Here is a 23,552-nt window from a genome sequence, read left to right on the forward strand (position 1 = left end):
TGGCAAGGCTTGAGTGGCGTGTGGGAGGAGGGGCTGGGCGGGGCCTCCCGGCCCACCCGCGTGCTGTCACTTCCAGGTTCGGCGAGCACTTCCGGGTCGTCGGCGCAGCTCTGCGGCTTCTGCGACGGCCGAAGAGGTGGTCGGGTAGTAGGTGCTTCCTGCTGGGCTGCTGGCTGCTCCGCTTCTGTCCGCTCCGCGGCGGGAAGCGCCTTCCCCACAGGTACTGGGTGAGCCGTACCCGCGCTCCTTGCCGTCCCCCAGAGGTGGGGTTGCGGTCGGTTGGGTCTTCGAGGGCGGCGCGGAGGGCAGGGGCCCGGGGTGGGCCCGTTACTGACTTCGCTGCCGGGATGGCCCGGCGACCGGTACCCGCGAAGGAAAAGTGCGGGAGTCGGCGGGAGGAGGTTGCGCCCTGCGGCGGGAGGTTTGTGGTCCACAGGGCGCCAGCTGAACGGTCCTGGGGGAGGTCTTCAGCCCAGCCCCTTATTGTTAGCCAGGTGAATGTCTTTACGCATCCAGAGTTGTTGTGTTGTTTCGTTTTGTTTTTGCCGAATTTCAGAGGAGCGCATTCCGTAAGTGTCTCATTCCTGGGCTGCTTCGCTTATTTGAAATCTGCCTTAAAGTTCAAGCGGGCTCCCACAGGGTAACGAATTTAAACTGGATGATTTGATCAGGAAGGACGAGGACTACTGAGTTAGTTCCGAATGTGGAGCCCTTCTAATTAATTTTCTAAATTGCGAAGTGAAGGAGCACGAAATGGATGTGAGGGATACCAGATCTAACAGATTTGAACATTTCACAAGGGATTTTTAAGAATCTAAAATAATTAAAGTAACTAACAAATGTTTAAATAACTTAAAGCTATTTTTTTTAAATTAGTATCTATTGTATGTGTATAATTGCCACATAACATTAGTTTCAGGTTAATTAGTGTTTTCCTTTCCTTCAGACAGATACTAGAAGCGGAATTTCTGGATCATTTGGTAGTTCTATTTTTAATCTTTTGCAGAACTTCCATGCTGTTTTCCATAGTGGCTGCAGCAGTTTGCATTCCTGCCAACAGTGCACAAGGGTCCCGTTTTCTCTACTTTCTCGCCCACACTTATTTCTTGTCTCCTTGAGAATTGCCATTATCACATGTGTAAGGTGATATTTCATGGTGGTTTTGATTTGCATTAGCCTGATGATTAGTGGTATTGAGCATCTCTTTATGTGTTTGTTGATCATCTGTAGGGGTTCTTTAGAAAAATGTTCAGATCTTTTGCCCATTTTTTAATCAGGTTGTTTGTTTGCTGTTGTATGAATTCTTTTTTATGATTTGCAAATAGTTTCTCCTATTCAGTACGTTGCTTTTTGTTTCTGTTTTTTATGTATATATTTATATATTATCCCTTCAAACCTCTTTACTTTTTTGGGTGTATGCATTGTGCTCAACATTCCAGTTCACTTGTCCTCTGACTTTAAAATGTAACTCTTTTGTATGTATTTAGCATATATATAAACATGTAAAAGTCAATCTTTTGATTGATTCAAACTTTCAGTGTCTGTTTTCCATTGACTCCCTCTCTACCATATCCCACCCCCTCAACTACCAATCTGTTCTCTGAAACTATGCGCTTGGGTTTTTTTCCTTTTTTGGTTTTAGATTCCACCTGTACCCGATATCATACGGTGTTTGCCTTTCTCTGTCTCACTTCACTTAATGATAATGCCCATGATGGGGCGCCTGGGTGGCTCAGTCAGTTGAGCATCTGACTTGATTTTGGCCCAGGTCATGATCTCATGGTTCGTGGGACTGAGCCGCATGTCAGGCTGTGCACTGACAGCACAGTCTCCACCACCACCCCCCCCCCCCCGCCCCCGACCCTCCCTCGCTCTCTCTAGCTCTCAAAATAAATAAAATGGTAATGCCCTTGAGGTCTATCCCTGTTGTAATTGGCAAGATTTCATTCTTTTTATGGCTGAATAATATTCCGTTGTAATATATTCACCATGATGCCTTTATCCGTTCATCCATTGATGGACACCTAGGTTGCTCTGATAGCTTGGCTGTTGTAAATAATGTTGCAGTGAACATGGAGTGCATATATCTTTTCAAGATAGTGTTTTCATTTGGGGGGGATAAATACCCAGAAGTGGAATTGCTGTATCCTCTGGTAGTTAATATTTGTAACTTTCTGAAGAACTTCCATACTGTTTTCCATAGTGGCTGCACCAATTTACATTCCCCCCAATAGTGCAAGAGAGTTCCCTTTTCTCCATCGTCACCAGTACTTGTTGTTTCTTGTCTTCCTGATAGTGGCCGTTCTAACAGGCATGAGGTGATATCTCATTGTGGTTTTGATTTGCATTTCCCTGATGATTAGTGATGTTGAGCTTCTTTTTGTGTGTCTGTTGGCCATTTATTTGTATGTCTAATTTAGAAAAATGTCTGTTCATGGGACGCCTGAGTGAGTCCGTCGGTTAGGCGTCTGACTCTTGATTTCAGCTCAGGTCATGATCTCACAGTTTGTAAGATGGAGCCCCAGTTTGGGCTCTGCGCTGACAGTGTGGAGCTTGCTTGTGAATCTTTCTCCCTCTCTTTCTGCCCCTCCCCTGCTTGCACAAAATAAATAAGCATTAAAAACATTTAAAAAAAAAAGAAAAATGTCTTCAGATCTACTGCCAATTTTTAAATTGGGTTGTTATTTTGCTGTTCGTTGTATGAATTCTTTATATAATTTGGATATTAATTTCTTATCAGATAGATGGTTTGCGGACATTTTCTCCCACTCAGTAGGTTGCCTGTTCATTTTGTTGACACTTTCCTTTGCTGTACAGAAACTTTTTAGTATGATGTAATCCTACTTATATATTTTTGCTTTTTGTGATTTTGCTTCTGGTGTCCAGTTTAAAATATCATAGCACCAGTGTCAAGGAACTTAACTGTAGCCTGTGTTTTCTTCTAGGAGTTTTATAGTTTTGGGTCTTACATTCAAGTCTTTCATCTGCTTTGAGTTGATTATTGTGGGTATAGTGTGTAAATTAGTGGTCCATTTTCATTCTTTTATATGTGTTTGTGCAGTCTTCTCAACATCATTTTTTGAAGATACTTCCCTTTCCCCGTTATTCTTGGCTTCTTTACTATAAATTCATTGAGTATGTATGCCTGAGTTCATTTCTCGGCTGTTATGTTCTGTTGATATATGTGATTACCATGGCTTTGTAATATTGTGTAAAATCTGGGAGTGTGATTCCTCCAGCTTTGGTCTTCACTCTCAAGATTGCTTTGGCTGTTTGGGGGTTTGGGGGTTCCATACAAATTTTAGGATTGTTGTGTGTCTTTGAAAAATGCCATTGGAATTTTGATAAGGATTGCATTGAATCTGTAAATTGCTTTGGGTAGTAAGGAAGGACATATTAATAATATTGCTTCTTCTACTCCATGAGCATGGAATGTCTTTCCCTTTATTTGTGCCTTTTTTCAATTTATCTCACTGAATAAACTGAATAATGTAGTTTTCAACATATAGGTCTTTTACCCTCTTAGTTAAATTTATTCCTAGGTATTTTGTTCCTTTTGATGCAATTGCAAATATGATTGTTTTCTTTATTTCTCTGATAGTTATTAGTGTATAGAAACTCAGTAGATTTTTGTGTATTGATTTTGTATCCTGTGACTTTACTCAGTTTGTTAATTTATTCTGACAGTTTTTGATGGAGTCTTTAGTGTTTTCTGTATATAACATGTTGTCTACAAATAGTGACAGTTTTACTTTTTCCTTCTCAATTTGGATGCTTTTTGTTTCTATATCTTGCCTAATTGCTCTGGAAGGACTTGTAGTACTTTGTCACATATAATAGAATAAGAGTCGTGTCTTGTTCGTGATCTTAGAGGAAAAGACTTTCTTTTTTAAAAAAAAATTTTTTTTTTTTTTTTAATTCTTTTTTAATGTTTATTCATTTATTGAAATAGAGACAGAGCACAAGTCGGGGAGGGGCAGAGAGAGATAGAGATACAGAATCCTAAGCAGGCTCCAGACACGGGACTGGAACTCATGAACCCTGAGATCATGACCTGAGCTGAAGTCGAATGCTCAGCGTACTGAGCAACCCAGGCTTTCTGTTTATCATTGTTGAGTGTGATTTTAACTATGGGCTTGTGCTATACGGCCTTTATTATGTTGAGGTATGTTTCCTCTAAATCTGCTTTGTTGAAAGTTATCATAAATGGATGTTGAATTTTGTCATATACTTTTTATGCATGTATTGAAATGATAAGATTTTTATCGTTCACTTGGTTATTATGGTGTATTACATTGGCAGATTTGAGGTTCTTGGGCCATGCTTACATCCCTCGAATAAATCCCCCTTGATCATGGTGTATGATCCTTTTAATGTATTGTTGAATTCAGTTTGCTAATATTTATTGAGGATTTTTGCATCTATGTTTATCAGGGATATTGGCCTGCAGGTTTTTTGGTTTTTTTTGGGGGGGGGGGGGGTGTTTGTTTTGTTTTGTTTCTTGTAGGATCCTTGTCTGGTTTTGGTTTCAGAGTAATACTGGACTCTTAAATGAGTTTGGAAGAGTTTGTTCATCTTCTCTATTGAAAGAGTTTGAGGATTGGTATTCTGTTTTGAATGTTAGGTAGAATTTATCGGTGAAGGCGTCTGATCCTGGGCTTCTGTTTGTTGAGAAGTTTTTGATTACTGAGTAAATTTCCTTATCATTGATTGGTGTGTTCATGTTTTCTATTTCATCATCATTTGGTTCTGTGTTTTTAGGAATTTCTTCTAGGTTGTCCAACTTCTTGGCATATAATTGTTCATAGCAGTCTCTTAAGATCCTTTCTATTTCTGTGGTGTCATTTGTAACATCTCTTTCGTGTCTGATTTTATTTGAATTGTTTTTTCTAGGTGTATTTATGAATTTAACTAAAGCCTTGTTAATTTTGTTTATCTTTTCAAAGAGCCAGCTCTTTTTTTCATTGATACTCTCTAAGGCTTTTAAATCTCTGTTTCATTTCTGTCTTTATTTTCTTCCTTCTGCTGTGTGTGTGTGTGTGTTTTAGTTCTTGAGGTGTAAAGTTAGGTTGTTTGTGAGACTTCTCCAGGTAAGCCTTTATCACTATGAACTTCTTTCTTACAACTGCTTTTGATGTATCCAACAAATTTTGGTATGTTGTATGTCCATTTTCTTTGTCTCAAGACATTTTTTTATTTCTCTTTTGATCTCTCCTTTGATCTATTGGTTATTCAGTAACATATTGTATAATCACATATTGTGAATTTTCTAGGTTTCTTTGTGTAATTTTTGGTTTCATATCATTATAATCATAAAACATGTTTGATATGATTTCATTCCACCTAAATTTATTGGCTTGTTTTGTGGCCTGACATATCATCTATCTTGGAGAATGTTCCATGTGCACTTGAGAGAAATATATATTGCTTTTGGATGGAATGTTCTGTATGTATAATTTAAGTCTGGCCTAACATGTTCTAAGACCAGCATTTCCTTATTAATTTTCTGTTTGACTGAAAATATTGAAATCTCCTATTACTGTATTGCTGTCTTTCTCCCTGTATGTCTGTTACTCCTTGCTTAATATGTTTAGATACTTCTATGTTGGGTGCACAAGTATTTCCCAATGTTCTATTCTGTTGTTGGATTGACCCCTGTATCATTATGTGACACTCATCTTATCACTTATTGCAGTCTTTGTGTTTTAAAGTTTCTTTTCTCTCTTTTTTTTAAACGTTTATTTATTTTGAGAGAGTGTGTGTGCAAGCAGGGGAGGAGCAGAGAGAGAGGGAGAGAGACGATCCCAAGCAGGTTCTGTGCAGTAAGTGCAGAGCCCTGTGTGGGACTCAATCCCATGAACCCCGAGATCATGACCTGACCTGAAATCAGGTGTCAGTGCTCAACCGACTGCGCCAGCCAGGTGCCCCTAAAGTTTATTTTTCTGATAGAAGTATAGCTACATCACCTTTCTTTTGGTTTCCATTTGCATGGAATATCTTCTTCCATCTCTTCACTTTCCATTTTACATGTTCTTCTAAAATGTAGGCATTTTGTGCAGGCAGCATATAGATGGGTCTTTTGTTTATATATATGTATATATATATGCATATATATAATACACACACACACACACACACATTCAGCTACTCTATGTCTTTTGATTGGAGAATGTAGTGCATTTACAGTTATAGTAATTATTGATAGCTATGTACTTACTGCCATTTTGTTAATTGTTTACTGGCTGTTTTTGTAGTTCTCTTCCTTCTTTCTCTCTTCCTTTGTGGTTTGATGACTTTCTTTAGCAGTATTCTGATATTCTTTCCGTTTATCTTTTGTGTGTTTGCTGTAGAGATTTGCTCTGTGATTACCAAAAGGCTTATATATAATAACTTATGTCTGTGTTAGTTTCAGGCATACAACATATTGCTTTGACAGTTTTATACATTACTCAGTGTTCACCATGGTATCTGTCACCATACAGTGTTATTACAATATTATTAATTGTATTCCCTATGTACTTTTCATCCCTGTGACTTCTTTTATAACCAGAAGTTTGTACTGTTTAATCTCTTTTATTGTGCCCATTCCTCCCACCTGCCTCCCTTCGGACAACCATCAGTTCTCTGTATTTAAAAGTGGTCTGTTTTGTTTTTGTTTTTTTTTTCAGAATCCACCTACATGTGAAATCATATGGTACTTGTCTTTCTCTGTCTGACTTATTTCATTTAGCATAATACCCTCTAGGTTCATTGATGTTGCCACAAATGGCAAGATACTCTTTTTTTTTTTTTTTTTTTTTTTTTTTTTTTTCAATGTTTTTTATTTATTTTTGGGACAGAGAGAGACAGAGCATGAACGGGGGAGGGGCAGAGAGAGAGAGGGAGACACAGAATCGGAAACAGGCTCCAGGCTCCGAGCCATCAGCCCAGAGCCTGACGCGGGGCTCGAACTCACGGACCGAGAGATCGTGACCTGGCTGAAGTCGGACGCTTAACCGACTGCGCCACCCAGGCGCCCCAAGATACTCTTTTTTATGACTGCATAGTATTTCTTTGCATATATACACCACTTTTTTTTTCTTTTAGTATAGTTAGCACACAATGTTACATTACTTTCAGGTGTACAGTTTAGTGGGTTGACATGTTTATACATGATGCTATGTTCACCACAAGTGTAGCTACCATCTGTCCTATTACATTGCTATTAAAATGTGTTGACTGTATTCCTTATGTTACACCTTTTATTTGACTTATTCCATAACTGGAGGACTGTATCTCCGTCTCCCCTTCACCTATTTTATCCAACCCCTCACCCCTCTTCCCTCTGGCAACAGTTTTCTGTATTTATCAGTCTGATTCTGGTTTTTGTTTGTTTATTCATTTGTTTGGTTGTGGGTTTTGTTTGTTTTGGTTCCACTGATGCGTAGAATCATGGTATTTGCCTTTCTTAGTCTGACTTATTTCACTTAGCATAATACCCTCTAGGTCTATCCATGTTGTCTCAAAACGCACAATCTCATCCTTTTTTATGGCTGAGTATAGTCTGTTAATGTGTGTGTGTGTGTGTGTGTGTGTGTGGATATAGATATAGATGTGGATATATACACAGACATACCATATTTTCTTTTCCATTTCTCTACTGATGGACACATGGGTTGCTTCAGTATCTTGGCTATTGTAAATAATGCTGCAGTAGACATAGGGGTGCATATATTTTTTTCAGATTAGTGTTTATTTTCTTTAGGTAAATACACACTAGTGTAATTACTGGACTATATAGCTTTGTTTTGTTTTGTTTTGGGGCACTGTTTTCCACACTGGCTTCACCAATTTACTTTCCCTCCAACAGTATAGGAGGGTTCCCTTTTCTCCACATCCTCACCAACACTTGACATATTGTGTGTTTTTGGTACTAGCCATTCTGATAGATACGAGGTGATATCGTGGTTTTCATTTACATTTCCCTGATGATTAATGATGTTGAGAATCTTTTCAGGTGTCTCTTGGCCACTTGTACGTCTTCTTTGGAAAGATGTCCAATCAGGGCTTCTCCCTATTTTTTAACCAGATTATTTGTTTTTTTCGTGTTGGGTTGTAGAAGTTTTTTATATATCTCGGATATCAACCACTTATCAAATACATCATTTGCAGACATTCTATCCCACTCACAAGATTGCCTTTTGCTTGATTGATGGTTTCCTTTGCTGTGCAAAAGCTATTTATTTTGGTGTAGTCCCAATAGCTTAATTTTTGCTTTTGTTTCCCATGCCTGAGGAGACGTATGCATAAATAAGTTGCTAAGGGCAGTGTCCAAAAGATTACTGCCTATGTTTTCTTCTAGGAGTTTCATGGTTGCAGGTCTCACATTTAGGTCTTTAATCCATTTTGTGTTTATTTTGTGTATGGTGTTTGTGTTTGGTGTCAGAAAGTGGCCCAGTTTTCCCAGTACCATTTATTGAAGAGACTGTCTTTTTCCCATAGTATATTCTTGCCTCCTTTGTGATAGGTTAATTAGCCATATAAATGTGGTTTTTATTTCTGGGCTGTCTGTTTTGTTCCATTGATTGATATGTCTGTTTTTATGCCAATACCATAACGTTTTAATTACTATAACTTCGCAATGTAGTTTGAGCTCAGGAAGCATGTTGCCTTCAGCTTTGTTCTTCTTTGTCCAGATTGCTTTGGCTACGTGGGTTTTTGTTGTTCTGTATAAATTTTACGCTTTGCTGTAGTTCTGTGAAAAATGCCATTGGAATTTTGATATGGATTGCATTGAACTTGTATGGAGATTTTAACAATACTCTTCCAGCCCAAGAGCATGGAATATCTTCCCATTTATTTTTGTTGTCTTCAATTTCTTTCACCAGTATCTTACATTTTCAGTGTACAGGACCTTCACCTTGTTTAAATTTATTTTTATTTTATTCTTTTTGATGCAATTGTAAATGAGATTGTGGGTTTTTTTTTTTTCTTCTTTTTTAAAGTTTGTTAATTTTGAGAGACAGAGCGTGCTGGGAGCAGGAGCAGTGGGCAGAGAGATTAGAGAATCCCAAGCTGGCTCCATTCTATCAGCCTGTAGAGCCAATGAGTTTGTTTGTTTTTTTTTTTTTTTTTTATTTCCCTGATAGTTCATTGTTATAATTATTTTCTGGATAACTCTTAGAGTGTTGTCAAGTGGGCATGACCTAAGAGTTGGTACTCCTACTTTCTCAAGTTTCTCTCTCTATTGGGACCTCTTGTTGCCCTTTTTAACCCCTCCCCCGTCCACCCACGTAGATTTTTTGCCTAAATTTACTAAGCAGATACTTATTTGGCTTCCATTATGAGTTAGTTGCTGTTTGTTCTAGACAATTGGTTTACTTCCGTGAACAAAACAGATAAAAGCCCCTATTGGAAGATGCAAAAAATAAACATAATTACATAACATGTTAGGTGGTAGTGCCATCAAAAACACATAGCAGGAAAAGGGGGATTGGGAAGTTCCAAAGTGGAGGTGCAAGTTGGTACTTTAAGTATGACCATCAGTTTAAGGCTCATTAAGTACAAGGTGTACTTGAAGGAATTGAGAGAATCAAGTAGGTATCTGGGGGGAGAGTATTCCAGGTAGAAAGAACAGCCTTTTCAAAGGCTTACATAGGCAGGTACTTCCCTGTCATGTTCTAAGAATAACATGGAAGGCAGTGTGTCTAAGACATACTGGGTGAGAGCAAGGGCGAGATGGTAGGTCTGGTTGGAGAGATCATAGGCAACCAAATTCTTGTAAGGACTGAGTGAAATGGAAGATTTGGAACAGAAAAGAGGTATGTTCTAACCTAAATTTTAACAGATTTGGCTGCCAAATTGGGATTAAAGTGTAGGGGCAGTGTGGAAGCAGGGAAACCAGTTAGGAAGCTAGTTCAGTAATCCAGTGGCAGATGATCACAGCACAGACCAGGGTGATAACACGTGGTGGAGTAACATTGGAAATGGTGAGAAATGAATGGATTCTGAATGCACTTTGAAGATAGAGTTTACAGGATTTGCTAGGGATTAGATGTGGAGGTGAGATGAGGGGAGTGGAGGATAACTTCAAAGGTTTTTGTGTAAACCCATAGAAGTATGGAGTTACATCAACTGAAAAGGGAAAAACAAAAAGTAAAATGTTGAGTAGGCAGTTGGAGCCAGTAGTGCCTTCAAGGGCAAGGTATATGCTAGCATATGAATTTAGGAATCATCAGCAAGGATTATCCTGAGGAATGAGTGTAGACATCAAAAGACCACAGACAGTGATTTGTGACTTAGAGAATTCAGAAAGAACAAGGTAAACTAACAAATGATATAGGGAAGGATAAACCAGGGAGTTGAAGAGAACAACCCAGGGGCACTTGGTGGCTCAGTCGGTTAAGCATCTGACTTCGGCTCAGGTCATTATCTCACGGTCTGTGAGTTTGAGCCCTTTGTCAGACCCTGTGCTGACAGCTCAGAGCCTGAAGCCTGCTTTGGATTCTGTATCTCCTCTCTCTGTCCCCTCCACCTCTCACACTTGCTCACTGTCTCTCAAAAATAAATAAACATAAAAAAAAAGAAAAAACGTGTGAGGTCCCAGAAGCTAAGCCAAGGTCCTATATCAAAAGGGAGAGTCATCAGCTGTGTCAAATGATTAAGTCTGAAGAGGACTAAGAAATTTGGATTAGCTTCACCAATGCCGTTGGTTCACCCATCTGTTTCATTTGAGTGCTGGAGGCAAAGCCTGTGAGGAGTGAGTGTAAGAGAAAATGGGAAAGGAGGAATGAGAGATGGTGAGTGCGGGTAACTCTTGGGAGTGTTCCTTACAGAGGAACAGAGAAACAGAGTGCAGCTATGAGGAAAGGGAGTTGAGACTTTTTATTTTATTTTCGAGAGCACGCATGAGCCTGGGAGAGGGGCAGAGGGAGAGAGAGAGAGAGAGAGAGAATCTTAAGCAAGCTCCATGTTCAGCTCAGAGCCCAGCGGAGGGCTTGATCAAGGGCTTGATCCCAGGACCCAGGGATCATGACCTAAGCCAAAATCAAGAGTCACATGCTGTACCAACTGAGCCAGCCAGGCGCCCCAGGACTTTTTTTTTTTTTCTTCCTGAGATAAGAGAAGTAGCCACCTTGTTTATTTGCTGATGGCAATGATCCTTAGAGATGGGAAATTTGAAGGTCAGGGGGAGAAGGACTAATTCAGTTGTTGGAATAATATTCTTGAGTGTACTAGAGGGATAGGCTTGATGCACAGGTTGAAAGATTGTATTTGAATAACAGCATGGATGGTTTGGCACAGTGACAGGCAGGGAGGCAAAGTATGTGCATATAGATGTTGGTAGGTGGTTTGGTACCATCTTGCGAGTCTGGAAGTTTCGTTGCTTCATTTTCCTAAGTAACGAAGAAAACTTTGTATCACACTATGACAAATTTTTAATATTTGATATTAGCATTTTGACATAACCACCAAGTTATTTGTTCACTAATACTTATTGAATACATACTAGTCATTGTTCTAGACGGTAAATTTTTTAACTGTGAACAAAACCCACTCTTATCGAACATCTATTTTAGTGGATGGAAACAGTAAGCATATGTGTGTCAGCTACAGTTAATGGTATGAATGAAAGTTAAAACAGTGTAAGGGGGAAGAGAGGTAGTTCTTTTTTTATAGGTTGGTCACAGAAGTCCTTTCTAATGAAGTGACATTTGAGCAGAGATGTGAATTAAATCAGGGAGTGAACCATGGAGGTAGTTGGGAAGAACACTTGAAGCAAAAATGACAGTGCAGAAGCCCCAAAGCAAGAATATCTTGCCATATTGAAGACCAGCAACGTACCAGTATGGCTGCATCAGAGTGAATGAAGGAATAAGTGGAAGAAGGTAAGTTCATTGAGGTAGTAAGGGACCCAGAGGATGTCGGCCTTGCAAACCATTAGGAGGACTTTATTCTGAGGTAGGATGCTGCTATTGAACGTTTGCAATAAATGAGTGATGTGGCTTCATTTATGTTTTAAAAGGCTCAGTGTGGCTGCTCTAGGGGCAGGGGTGTTATAGGCAATTGTAGAAACAGGCAGAGCTCTTACAGGGCTATCACAGTAATCTTGGTGGCAGATGATGAGGACTTAATGGTAGCACTGGAGATGGCAAAAGTGGTCAGCTCCTGGCTATACTTAGAAGGAAGAGCTCAAAGGATTGGCTGACAGGTTGGATGCAGACTGAGAGAGAAGCTAAGGTTGAATGTAAAATTTTGGGGGTGTCCTATTTACACCAGACTAGATTTACTATTTACTAGAGTGAGCAAGCTGAGGGCAGAAAAGGTTTGGGAGGGACAGAGTCAGGAATTTGGTTTTTGTCACATTTCATTTGAGCTACCCTATTGATACTTTCAGGGAGTGTTGAGGCAATTTTATATATGGCAACAAGGGGACAAGGACTGGGGATATACATTTGGAAGTCATCAGCAGATAGTAGTAAAAGCCATAAGCCTGAATGAGCTAACTAAGGGAGTAAAACATATAGAGAAGACCTAAGAAGCCTTAAGGCCCTCCAGTAGAGGTCAGGTTGCTGAGGAGGAACCAGGCAAAGAAAACAATAGTAATATCCAGTGAGTTGGGAGGAGAGAACAGAGTGTGGCATCCCAGAAGCCAAAGAAAAGGTTTCAAGAAGGTAGACGTGATCTCCTGTATCAAATTCCATGGGCGTATAATGTGAAGATTGATAACTAACCATTATTTTTGCCGAGCTTTACTTGATAAAGTCTCCTGTCCATCTCTAAAGCTGAAAGTGCCATGAGGTCAGTGGTCTTGTGTATGACATGTAGCAGCAGCTCAAAATTTGTTGAAACTGTACTACTGCCACCCTATTTGAGCCCTCATTTCCTTCAAGTATGTTCTTCAGATTGCTGCCCATTTGACCTTTCCTGGAATGCTTCAGTGGTTCCCGTTATCTTCCCTGTAAAACCCTGGTGTCTCTCCTGGTGGAACAAATCCATCGTGTCCTCTTTCTCAGCTCCGTTTCCTACCACTGCCTATTCATCCTCCTTAAACTGTATCATTTCATACTCCTGTGGCTTTACTCGTTCTATTCTTCTTCTTTTGCTTGGCTGAAGTCTAGCTTGAAGAATCAGGAAGATTGGGGTAACCAGTCTACTCAGTCCACAGGTAGCCTGCATCATACACTCTATAGATCTATCATACTCTTCTCTATTGAGTTAAATCCTATTTTTGTATTTCTGTTACCCTGTCTAGAGTATAAGTTTTTTAGAATCCGGAGTATATCCTTACTTACCTTCCTGTCCCTGCTGCTTATGATAGTGCGATCTTCTTGATAGGCACTCTGTACATATCAAATGTTAAGGAAAAAAGGAAATGAAGCGAAGGCATGTACGTGGAAGCTGAAGACTGTCTAGATTAAGTTAAAAGGCAGACTTTTAAAAGAAATAGCAAAAATATACCTATATCTGTAAATGAGTATACCTGTACTTTGTGTAAAGGAGAATAAATGCCTATGTCAAAATAATAGAAAAGAATAAGTCATTTTTAACTGTTCTTTGTAATTCTTGGTTATAAGGCAATTTGCAATTATTAAGGGTTCTGATAGCATATATTAGTATGTGAAGTAGACTATATTACATACATGGTTTATAATGTTCAATACTTTCATATTAAATTTTTAGGACATCAATGCAAGCCTGAATAAGAAAAACAGTTTCTTCCTTCTAAGCCATGGCATATCAGTTATACAGAAATACCACTTTGGGAAACAGTCTTCAGGAGAGCCTGGATGAGCTCATACAGGTGGGAGACTAAACATCAGTTTTTATTTAGATGGATCTATAATAGTTTTTGTTACATCCTTGGTCTCAGGCAGAGATAGGACATTAGAGATCTTAGACTCTCTGACCCAGCAAGTCAGTGTTCAGATGAATAACTGCAAGTTCTTGTACATTATACCATTCCGATGACATGGTTGAACATGCCTAATTTTTCAAAGATTATTGTTAAACATAAAAATTGAGAGTATTGGTTTTCTCTTATAAGAAAGGCATAGTCTGTGTAGTTTTAAGATAATTTTGGAAAATTTAATAGTCTTTTGAGATTTAAATTTGAATTTATATTTCAATTTTAGGAGAATTAACCTTTAAATTAAACTTCTCTAAGAACATTTTAATATTATTTTCATTTGCTTTCGTACATTTTATGAGCTTTAATGAGATTAGGGGTTTTTTAGTATATTAAGTCCTGTGGTTTTTATTTAAAAGAAACTTGGTTCCTTCAATTTACTGAATGCCTCTTTCCAGACACTATAAAGGAGTGATAGAGTTTTGTCCTGGCAGTGTAACATCACTGCATGTTTTCTTTTCACAATTCTGTTTGAGTCAGGACAGTGCAGGAAAATACAGTGAGGCTTTACTTCCTAATTGTCATTTATGGCACAAAAGAGTAAGAGATTCTAGTTTAAGAGGCTCTGGTTAACCTCGGTTAAATTTTAGATGATAACTCATATGTATGTTGTCTTTAATGTCCTTCCCTAAAAGGATTTACGAGCTTTACTTTTTCTCAGTCTCAACAGATCACCCCCCAACTTGCTCTCCAAGTTCTCCTTCAGTTTGATAAGGCTATAAATTCAGCATTGGCCCAGAGGGTCAGGAACAGAGTCAACTTCAGGGTAAGGATATTTTCCTAAAATTTTGCAGCTTATACCGGTGGTTATTACAACAGTGCTTTTTAGGATCCGAACATAATTATTAATATAAAAGGAAGAGATGGCTTAATCGAATTTTGGAACTTGTTTTATAGTAACTATACCTTACTTTTAACTGTTTTTTAAACTTTATTTATTTTGAAAGAGAGTGTGCCAGCAAGGGAGGGGCAGAGGGAGAATCCCAACTAGGCACCACACTGTCAGCTCTGAGCCTGATGTGGGGCTGGAACTCAACAAATCCTGAGATCATGACCTGAGCTGAAATCAAAAGTCAGACGCTTAACCGACTGAGCCACCCAGGCGCCCCAAATTATACTTTACTTTTAAATTCTGTATACCAGCTCTATCCACCTAACGTGAGATACAGAGTTGTTTTTAAGATTTTTGTTCCATTGTTTCACATATCAGCCTATGTATGTTTAGTTGCCTTCCCTCCAGAGTTACTGAGGTCTCAAATGCCCAAACCCTTATCTGCAGAATTGAAGGTAAATGAGAGCTGTCTCTCAGGTTTGCTTATGTTTTTCAAACTCTGACCTTCCCTCATTCCAGGTAGATAATGACCTGTTCTGGTAGCTTGATCTCATTTAACTCATTTATACTTTGAACAGTAAGCCCAAACTGAACAAAGCTATCTTTCTAAACTGGATGGTAAATCAGACTGAAGCCCATTGCAAGCATCATGGTAAATAGAAATAATCTTACCACGTTGATATTAATAGAGTCATAATTTGGTTATATTTAATATTTGTGCTTATGTTGTTAAGGGATACCATAAAGTAGAAATTAAAAGATTACAGTATATGAAAAGAACATAGAGGTCAATTGATTTAAGAGAAGTATAGAGTTTGGGGTTTTTTTAATTAAAGAACTTTTTATTTAAAATCCTTTCTTCAACATGTCAGTGTCTATTACATACCAGGCATTGTGGATCTTGGGTATACAGAGAATAATTTTAATGAAGGGATAAAGTCTGCATGTATTTTATGTAATAAATCTTATCAATTTCACATGTGTAAAAGTTATCTGGAGTAAAATGTATCTTTATAAATTTTGTCAGTAGATTCTTGAATTTTTCTGGCCAAATTAGTTTGCTGTTCTGTATAACTGGATGTACAAATCTGCCAGGTTTGTCATTCAGAACCTGATGCTTTAATTCTAAATTAATACATACATTTTTGCCTATATAGACAATTTGACTACTTATCTTCTAGTGGTACTGTAGGTTTCCAGTTTGGGTCTAGTTAGGTAAAGTTAAACATGGACACCTGTGTGACTCAGTCTGGTTAAGTGTCTGACTTCAGGTCGGGTCACGATCTCACGGTTCATGGGATCTCAGCCCCACGTCGGGCTCGGTGCTGACAGCTCAGAGCCTGCTTTGGATTCTCTGTCTCCCTCTCTCTAAAATAAATACAACATTAAAAAAAATTAAACACAATTTGACATTTGCATCTTTTGCATAGTGTTTTATAAGTTTGCCTGTTTTCCAAAAGCTAGTAATAACTACTCTGTCATAGCTCGGGCTTTCATTACCTACCTCTCCCATTACAGCAAACTTGTTCAGAGTGTTTGCAAATAACCTATTTTGCTTGGTCACATTTAAGTCTATATTATTTGTAATAATTTTTACTAGCCTGGGGGCCCATTACATGTTAAAAAGGTCAATGTATATATTCACCAAGGACCTTGAACTAATTTTTAGGGAGAAAATTCATATGGAACTAGTCCTTTAAAAAATCAATGTGTGCTTTAGAAAAAAAGTATGCTAGCAGGTGAGAGTAATGTTAAACTTGAAGTAGTAATTAGGCATTAAAAGATTTAATGGTCAAGAAAAATCACCCTTCTAAAAACAGTTTCCTTTTCCCTGTCTGGTCTGTTTCTACCAAGAACATGTATTAAGATATTTTAAGAATGTTGCCCAGATACAGATATATGTAAAGGTGCATTGAAGACATAGTTTGGCCAAATTAATTACGGTTTAAATCAGTTACTTGACCAAAGTCAAGTATCTTAGTATTCAAAAAGTTCCTTAAATACATTGTTTGTAATGTTTTTGAGACAGAGGGAGACAGAATTCAAAGCAGGCTCTAAGCTCTGAGCTGTTAGCACAGAGCCTGATGTGAGGCTTGAACTCATCAACTGGGAGATCATGACCTGAGCCGAACTGACTGAGCCACCCAGGCACCCCTTTGTATACATTTTTTTAAATAAAATTTTCTATTCTCGAGTCCTTATACTTGAGATATATTAGATTAGGACTTGGACGAAGATACTATAAATTAAATATAGTATTTTATATTAGGAATTCTAGCTCACTAAACAATTCTCAAAAGATTCTATCATTAATCTCTTCTTGTGTTTACATTCTATTAAGCCTTTGTTGGCTCACAAGTTGTCTATTTTAATCTAAATGTTAGCGTTGAACATAAAATAGTTTTCTGTCAAGTTTTATAGCAATTTCACAATAAGGGAAGTATATACATTTATGTTACAACTAACAGAATTTCAACATGTATTTGAAAATATCCCAGTAACATGCCTTGTTCAGATTATTAGCATAGTTGTCACCAACTGGGTAGTTCGCATTCAGGGGTGCTAGAAATGAACATTAAAATTGGCATTTAGCTGTGTAGCCTTCCAAAGGCTCAGAATGTAACTAAAGAGATCTTTTTTTTTCCCTTAACACTATGTCCTGAAGGTTTTCCATGCCTTAATCTCACCACTCCACTAAAACTTTTCTTACCACATCATTTATTGCTAAACCTAATGCATAATTTGTGACATTACATTCTCTGTTGAAACCCATACTTCCCTTGAAACCATACTATCCCAGCTTCTATTCTCTGACCCCACTGTCTCTCAGACCCTTTTTTGTTTCATTGTTGGTATTCCTTAGGGTTATCTAGGGCTCCACCTATTCTCCTTGAATGATCTCATCCAACCCTGTGTCTCTAAAGTTGATAGGCTCATGCTCCCAGGCTTTCTTCCACACTCTAGCTGCTTTCTGCACATGGTGACTTAGGTCTCAAAGTCAACAAGTTCCAAATCAAACTGGCTTTTCCTATGATTGCACTGTTATTGGAGACAGAAACTTGGGGATGAACAGATTTTGTCTCCCTACCGTAGCGCACTGTTACCAGGTATCTCTCCACTTCCATTTCCTTGCTGCTACAGTAAAGCCACTCTCACCTCTCTTGCAGGCATCAAAGTCTTCGGCCTCCATCAGAACCGCCTCCCCCCCCCCCCCCCAATCAATTAATGTTATCACCAGAAATGCAAATCTGATCATGTTATTCTTCTGCTCAAAATCCTTCACTGACCTAATAATAGGTTTAGGATGCAGCAAATCTTTCCAAGGTTCTCCAGGATGTCCTCCACCTTGGGAGTTCGACTCATTTAGCTATCCCATTCCAACTATGTGTTTTACTTTCTATTGTCCCACCTCTCCTTGACTTGTACTCGCTTTTCAGGACTCAACTTCAACTTCACTTTGTGAGGGGAAGCCTCCTGTGCCCCATGTCTTCCATACCCTTGGGTGCCCCTAGCTTACTCCTCTTTCATAGTACTGCTATACTGTATGCTTTCTTGTTTTAACGATCTTCCCTGCTACCGTGTGCTCATTGATGGCAGGGATCATATTTGTATCCTCAGAGCATAGCGTAGTCCAACAAATGATAATTATTCATCTTTTTAAAATTTCATGAAGTCATTCACAACCATCATAGTTTCCCTAATCATTCTCACTTGATAGAACATTTAGGTAGAATCCAGTTTTCACTATTACAAGTAACACTGCAGAGAATGTTTTTCTGAATTGAAGGTTTGGGGTTTATAAATCTCTTACCAAATACTAAATTTCATTTGTGAAGATTCCATGTGTATGTGTCTGTTTTGATGGCATTCAGCTTGTGTCTTTCTTTGCACTTCTACCGCATTCTTCGAGAATTTCCTGTTTATTTAAGCACATATTCCTGCTCCTAAAAAAAAACCAAAATACTTCTTATCAGTTGCACAGGACAATAATGTAGTTCCATTGGTTATAGCACAGTAATTCATCCAAGACACAGGGTTAAAATTTAGTGTTTCTGGGTAGTCCCTGCTTTTGTACAAGCTCAGAGAATTAACACATACAAAATGTGGTTGAAAAACATGGGTTTGAACTGTGTGGATCCACTTTTATATATGTATTTTCTCAATATTTCTCATGATTCTCTTAGTAACATTTTCTATGCTGTAGCTTATTTTGTAATACAGAATATAATGCATATAATGTACAAAGTGTGTTAATCAACTCTGTTATCAGTGAGGCTTATTAGTTAAATTGGGGCGGAATCAAAGTTTGTATGGATTTCCTACTGCAGGAGTGGTGTTTTACGTAAAAATTCAAGTGAACTTTCATCGTGTTGCCACAAGAGAGCAGTACAAATTCAAATTTCCTTCCAGCTTTTTTTACATGGTTCAGGTAAGTAATTTGCAGACTCTTTGAGAGCTGAAAATAGTCTGCTAACTACAGCATTTAACTACTAGCAAATTTATCTAGGGTGGTGTTTTTGGTTTGTTTTTTCCCAAATGACAGGATGAAAATTAAGGAAAATCTTAAGGTAAGTATTAAATCATCATATTGTTTTAAAGATTACATTCTTGGTAACTGAGTTCTTAAATTGCCTTGGGGGAAAAATGACTTCATGGTATGTCTAAATGTTTTGTTTTAAAGGGCTCTCTAAATACGTACAGATTCTGCGATAATGTGTGGACTTTTGTATTGAATGATGTTGAATTCAGAGAGGTGACAGAACTTATTAAAGTGGATAAAGTGAAAATTGTAGCCTGTGATGGTAAAAGTAAGTGTTTACCTAATTACTGTGAAAGCAAAACTACTTGAAATCTTGTTTTTTTGAGTCTTTAGAACATCTTCATCTGGAATTAAGGGGGGAAATGGCTAAGAGATCTGGCTTCTGTCTCAGCTACATTCTGAATTCCAGGTCTCAAACAGTCCTCTTAATGACTTTAGGGATGAACGTTTCATAGGACATGTAGACTAACCCACACAAATTCAATCTGTGTGAGTAAAAATAAGCAAATTAAGTTTTTTCAGTTGCACGTTTGAAGTGTTTAGACAGTTTATCCTATGATTTCTGTGTTGCTGGATGCTTATATGTTTTATATTTAAAAGTAATCGTGTAAAAGAATTTGAAAAACCCTAAGACCCTTATCAGTTATAATGATAAATATCCATTCCCCTCTCTGTTATATCTGTGCAGATATATTTTCCACAGCAGACCTAGGACCTTGTTCAAGTCCTTAAATGTTTCAAAAACTATATGTATCTGCTTTCTCTTCCATGATTAGTCATTTCCTTTTTGCTGATTATATTTTAAACATATACTTACTTTTACTTTATGATCTGAACCATTTGTGTTTCAAACAGCTGTTCCTGAAATTAAATAGAGAAGACTGTTACTCCCTAAGAAGGGGAATTTGGAAAAGCAAAAGAAAATGTAGAAATTTAATACCCTAAATTTCTCAGGTTATTTTGTATATTTTGGGTTCCAAAAGAAATAAGCTAATTACTGAAAAATGTAGAGAAGACAGAAGAAAAGCGTAATATGTAACACCATCTGGAGAGAACGTCACTTAATATCTTACTGCATAACTCTCTAGTCTTATGTATCCTTTTTTACAGTAATAAATGTATGCATGCATTTGCAGATACATCATTTTTCAGGGCTGCATCAATGCCTTTGGCCCTTTTTTTAAAGAATTAAGTCTTTTCCAGATACCAGCAAGTCTCTGAAAGTAGCAACACTACAATGACTTGCGCTTTTCAAAAGGTTATGTAGGAATAAAGATGGCTTTTTAATATTATCCAATCAAATACTGTTTCCTTGCTTAATGACAGAAAAAAATCTTTGTTATTTTATACTTCCTGGATTATGACATTTCTGTAGGTCAGATTATACTTTTTTTCATATTTTCCTTATAATTAAGGCTAAGAGCATCAGCATAACTCTGAGACTTTTAAGTTTTTGTTAGACTGGGGAACTGGGGCATTAATTTATAACTCCTGCACCTCTATCAAAATAAGTTAATGATGTAGTCCAGTACTATTCAGTAAGACTTTCGTACCTATGGAAATGTTCTCCGTCTGTACTTTTCAGTAGCCGCATAGGGCTATTAAGCATTTGAAATGTGTTAGGGCAACTGAGAAATTTAATGTTTATCAGTTAACTGATTTAAATAACCACACATGGCTTCCCGGTGGCCACCCTGTTGGACAGCACAGATGTAGACTCATAGATTGTCTGTTTCAGTTGTTTGAAACATAGCTAAGAACCCTCACCAGTGGAACCACCAAAAAAAAAAAAAAAAAGCAAGAAAGAAACATAGCTAAGAATCAAAAAGTCAGTTAAAGAAGACCCCGGGGTGGGGGTAGTGAAGACCCCTGAGCAAATTACTAATATCAAAGAGTCCATGTAAACATGTGTGTTTTCCTCACAGAAGCTCCTGTCTGGTAGTCCTTAGAGTGTATTACTCTTGCTTAGATGCAAGATTATCTGTTTTTTTCAGAATTCAGTGGATGAATAGTAAAATCAGCCTTACCTACTGCAGTAGCTTCTGAGGAGTGTATTAACTGATCGTCAGAAAACTGTTAAGTACTCCAGAAAAGTTTGTGTTGCATGTGTTCTGTCAGCAGAAAAGAATACAATCTTAGAATTTCTTCTTTCCAAAATTAAAATATAAATGATTGAGAAAATGTCATTCCTTAATGACCAGATAAATGGATAAGCCCTTTTTTTCCTAAAAGCTTTCTGAAATAGGAAAAGTGACAGTGGCTAGAATTTTGGTTTCTCATCAGAAATTAAAATACAATTTTCTCCTGATTATATGTTACGGTTCTTTGTGGTTTAAAATTTGGGGACAGTAGAGGACCTAGAAAAAAAATCATCCTATGGCAACTATATGAACCAAATTGGTATAACTTATATAATGAACCAAGTAATATTAATTTGGTTTTTCTCTAGCATAAATAGGGAGAGCTAAGAATTATCTTCTTTACCTGTGCCTTAAAAAGCAAGTTAAAGTTCTCAAGACATTTCCTTAATCAGCTTCCCCCAACCTTGCCTTCTTTTTCTCCCCACCCCTCAACAGTGCCACTGTTATTTCCTGTTTTAAAGATATTCTCAAAATATTTAAAATTAAGTTGCTCTTTCAATTTATTATTCTTCTCCTGTTTCCTAGATACTGGCTCCAATACTACAGAATGAATGGGGAAAAAAATGGCTTTTTTATGCCATCTTCTGTTATTATTCATCGCTTTTTTGAGGAGAAGCATAGAAGAGACTTTTTTTATTTATTCTAGCATCGCAGAAATGACTACACTGTGCTATACTATCAGAATTCCAATAGAAAGAAGCTTGTAACTATAGCCTCTTACCTTTTCAGCATGAAGAAACAGAAATTTTTTTTAATAACATTGTTGCCTTCCTAAAAACATTCTTTAATAAACTCATTTTAAAACTCAATGTGAGTAATAACTGGTAGAACTATTAAGCTAGCAATATGAAGATATTAGATAAGTGTTGGAAAGCATTTGCTCTTTCCTTTTCTATAAAGGAAATGCATTCATTTCAGTAAAGTGAAGTTACTTTTCATCAATAGTAACTTTAGCAGGGGTAAAACCAAATTCTGGATTGGAATTTCATTTTGCTCCATTTTTTGTTTAATGTTTATTGTATTTTTCATAGAGCACGAGCAGGGGAGGAGCAGAGAGGGAGGGAGACACAGAATCCGAAGCAGGCTCCAGGCTCTGAGCTGTCAGCACAGAGCCCGATGCAGGGCTCGATCCTACAAACTGCCAGATCATGACCTGAGCTAAAGTCAGATGCTTAACTGACTGAGCGACCCAGGCACCCTGGAAAACTTCATCTTTAGACAGCTTCCGTAACCAAAACCAAACTAAAAAACCTAACTACATAAAATAAGTCTTTACAGGACATTAAATTATTTCTTAAACTGGCCATATTGGTCATACTTCATACATTTTAAAATCATCCACATCTTAACAATAGATTTTTCAATACAAAGTCCTACTGAATACCTGCCGTATCTTTTTTCCTTCAAGTACACAAAGTTCTCCTGTTTGTCAAGCTAGGTATGTATAATAAGAATATGACTTTTCCAAAATATCAGAGGGAGAAGGTCAGGCACTGGGTAGTTAAGTAACCAAAATTTAGTAGCTGACTATAGATGAATCAAGACCAACTATTTTTAATAACGGTCTGACACTTTATCATTTAGGGAGGGTAGGCTCTTGCCAGCCTCATCCTGTGGTCAGCTGCATTTACACCTTAGTTTAAAGGTGGAAATGAAGCTACCCTGGGATGAAAAATTACCTCCTTCTCTCTCTAAAAGATAAAGCTGCTGAGAGATAATAGAGTTGGCAGTGATCTTCAGCAAAACAGCTTTTTATAAATCTATTAAAATGTTAAATAGGTCTTTGTATTACACATAGTTCTCTCTATTCATTTGTAGAAGCACATTATGTAACAGGTGTCATTAAACAACCAGTGCTCAAGTCTGATCTATTTAGCAGCACAGACTTTTGTTTGTAAAATAATAGCTATAACATAACTAACTTTATTATGGGTGAGACCAAGTGCTCTGTTACATATATTCCACTGGATGATCTTCACAACAACCCCAGAAGACCTCTGTTCTTTTTTACACATTAACAAATTGAAACTCAACCTCTCTAAATTACCAAAAGTTACGGAATTAGGATTTTTCTTAATTGCAGTTAATCAAAACCAAACCTTTTTACTTTGGAGGTTACACATAATGGTTAGGGGACAAGTATGTTGATAG

At 37.7% G+C, this 23,552-nt stretch overlaps 2 protein-coding genes across 4 annotated transcripts in view; one reads left to right on the top strand and one right to left on the bottom strand.

Moving 5' to 3' along the window:
• Positions 1-77: 77 nt before the first annotated feature.
• Positions 78-21,957, top strand: GTF2A2 (general transcription factor IIA subunit 2). Its single transcript, XM_042941871.1, has 5 exons — positions 78-220; positions 13,663-13,783; positions 14,550-14,654; positions 19,402-19,528; positions 21,927-21,957. Exons 2-5 carry the CDS (start codon positions 13,712-13,714, stop codon positions 21,950-21,952), a joined length of 330 nt encoding a protein of 109 aa, XP_042797805.1. The 5' UTR covers positions 78-220; positions 13,663-13,711; the 3' UTR covers positions 21,953-21,957.
• Positions 11,275-23,552, bottom strand: part of GCNT3 (glucosaminyl (N-acetyl) transferase 3, mucin type) — a 33,695-nt gene continuing 21,417 nt past the window's right edge. For 2 of the 3 annotated variants that reach the window (XR_006203558.1, XR_006203556.1), the window contains 4 exons: positions 21,288-21,371; positions 20,078-20,121; positions 18,532-18,664; positions 11,275-11,375 (listed from right to left, as the gene is read on the bottom strand). The gene's annotated coding sequence lies outside the window, so the exon portion shown is untranslated. Of the gene's footprint in view, positions 11,376-16,049; positions 16,089-18,531; positions 18,665-20,077; positions 20,122-21,287; positions 21,372-23,552 lie in introns of those variants that run through there. The other variant, XR_006203557.1, reaches the window with a different exon arrangement.

The sequence above is a fragment of the Panthera leo genome, chromosome B3 (assembly GCF_018350215.1).
Source record: "Panthera leo isolate Ple1 chromosome B3, P.leo_Ple1_pat1.1, whole genome shotgun sequence".
Classification (NCBI taxonomy): domain Eukaryota; kingdom Metazoa; phylum Chordata; class Mammalia; order Carnivora; family Felidae; genus Panthera; species Panthera leo.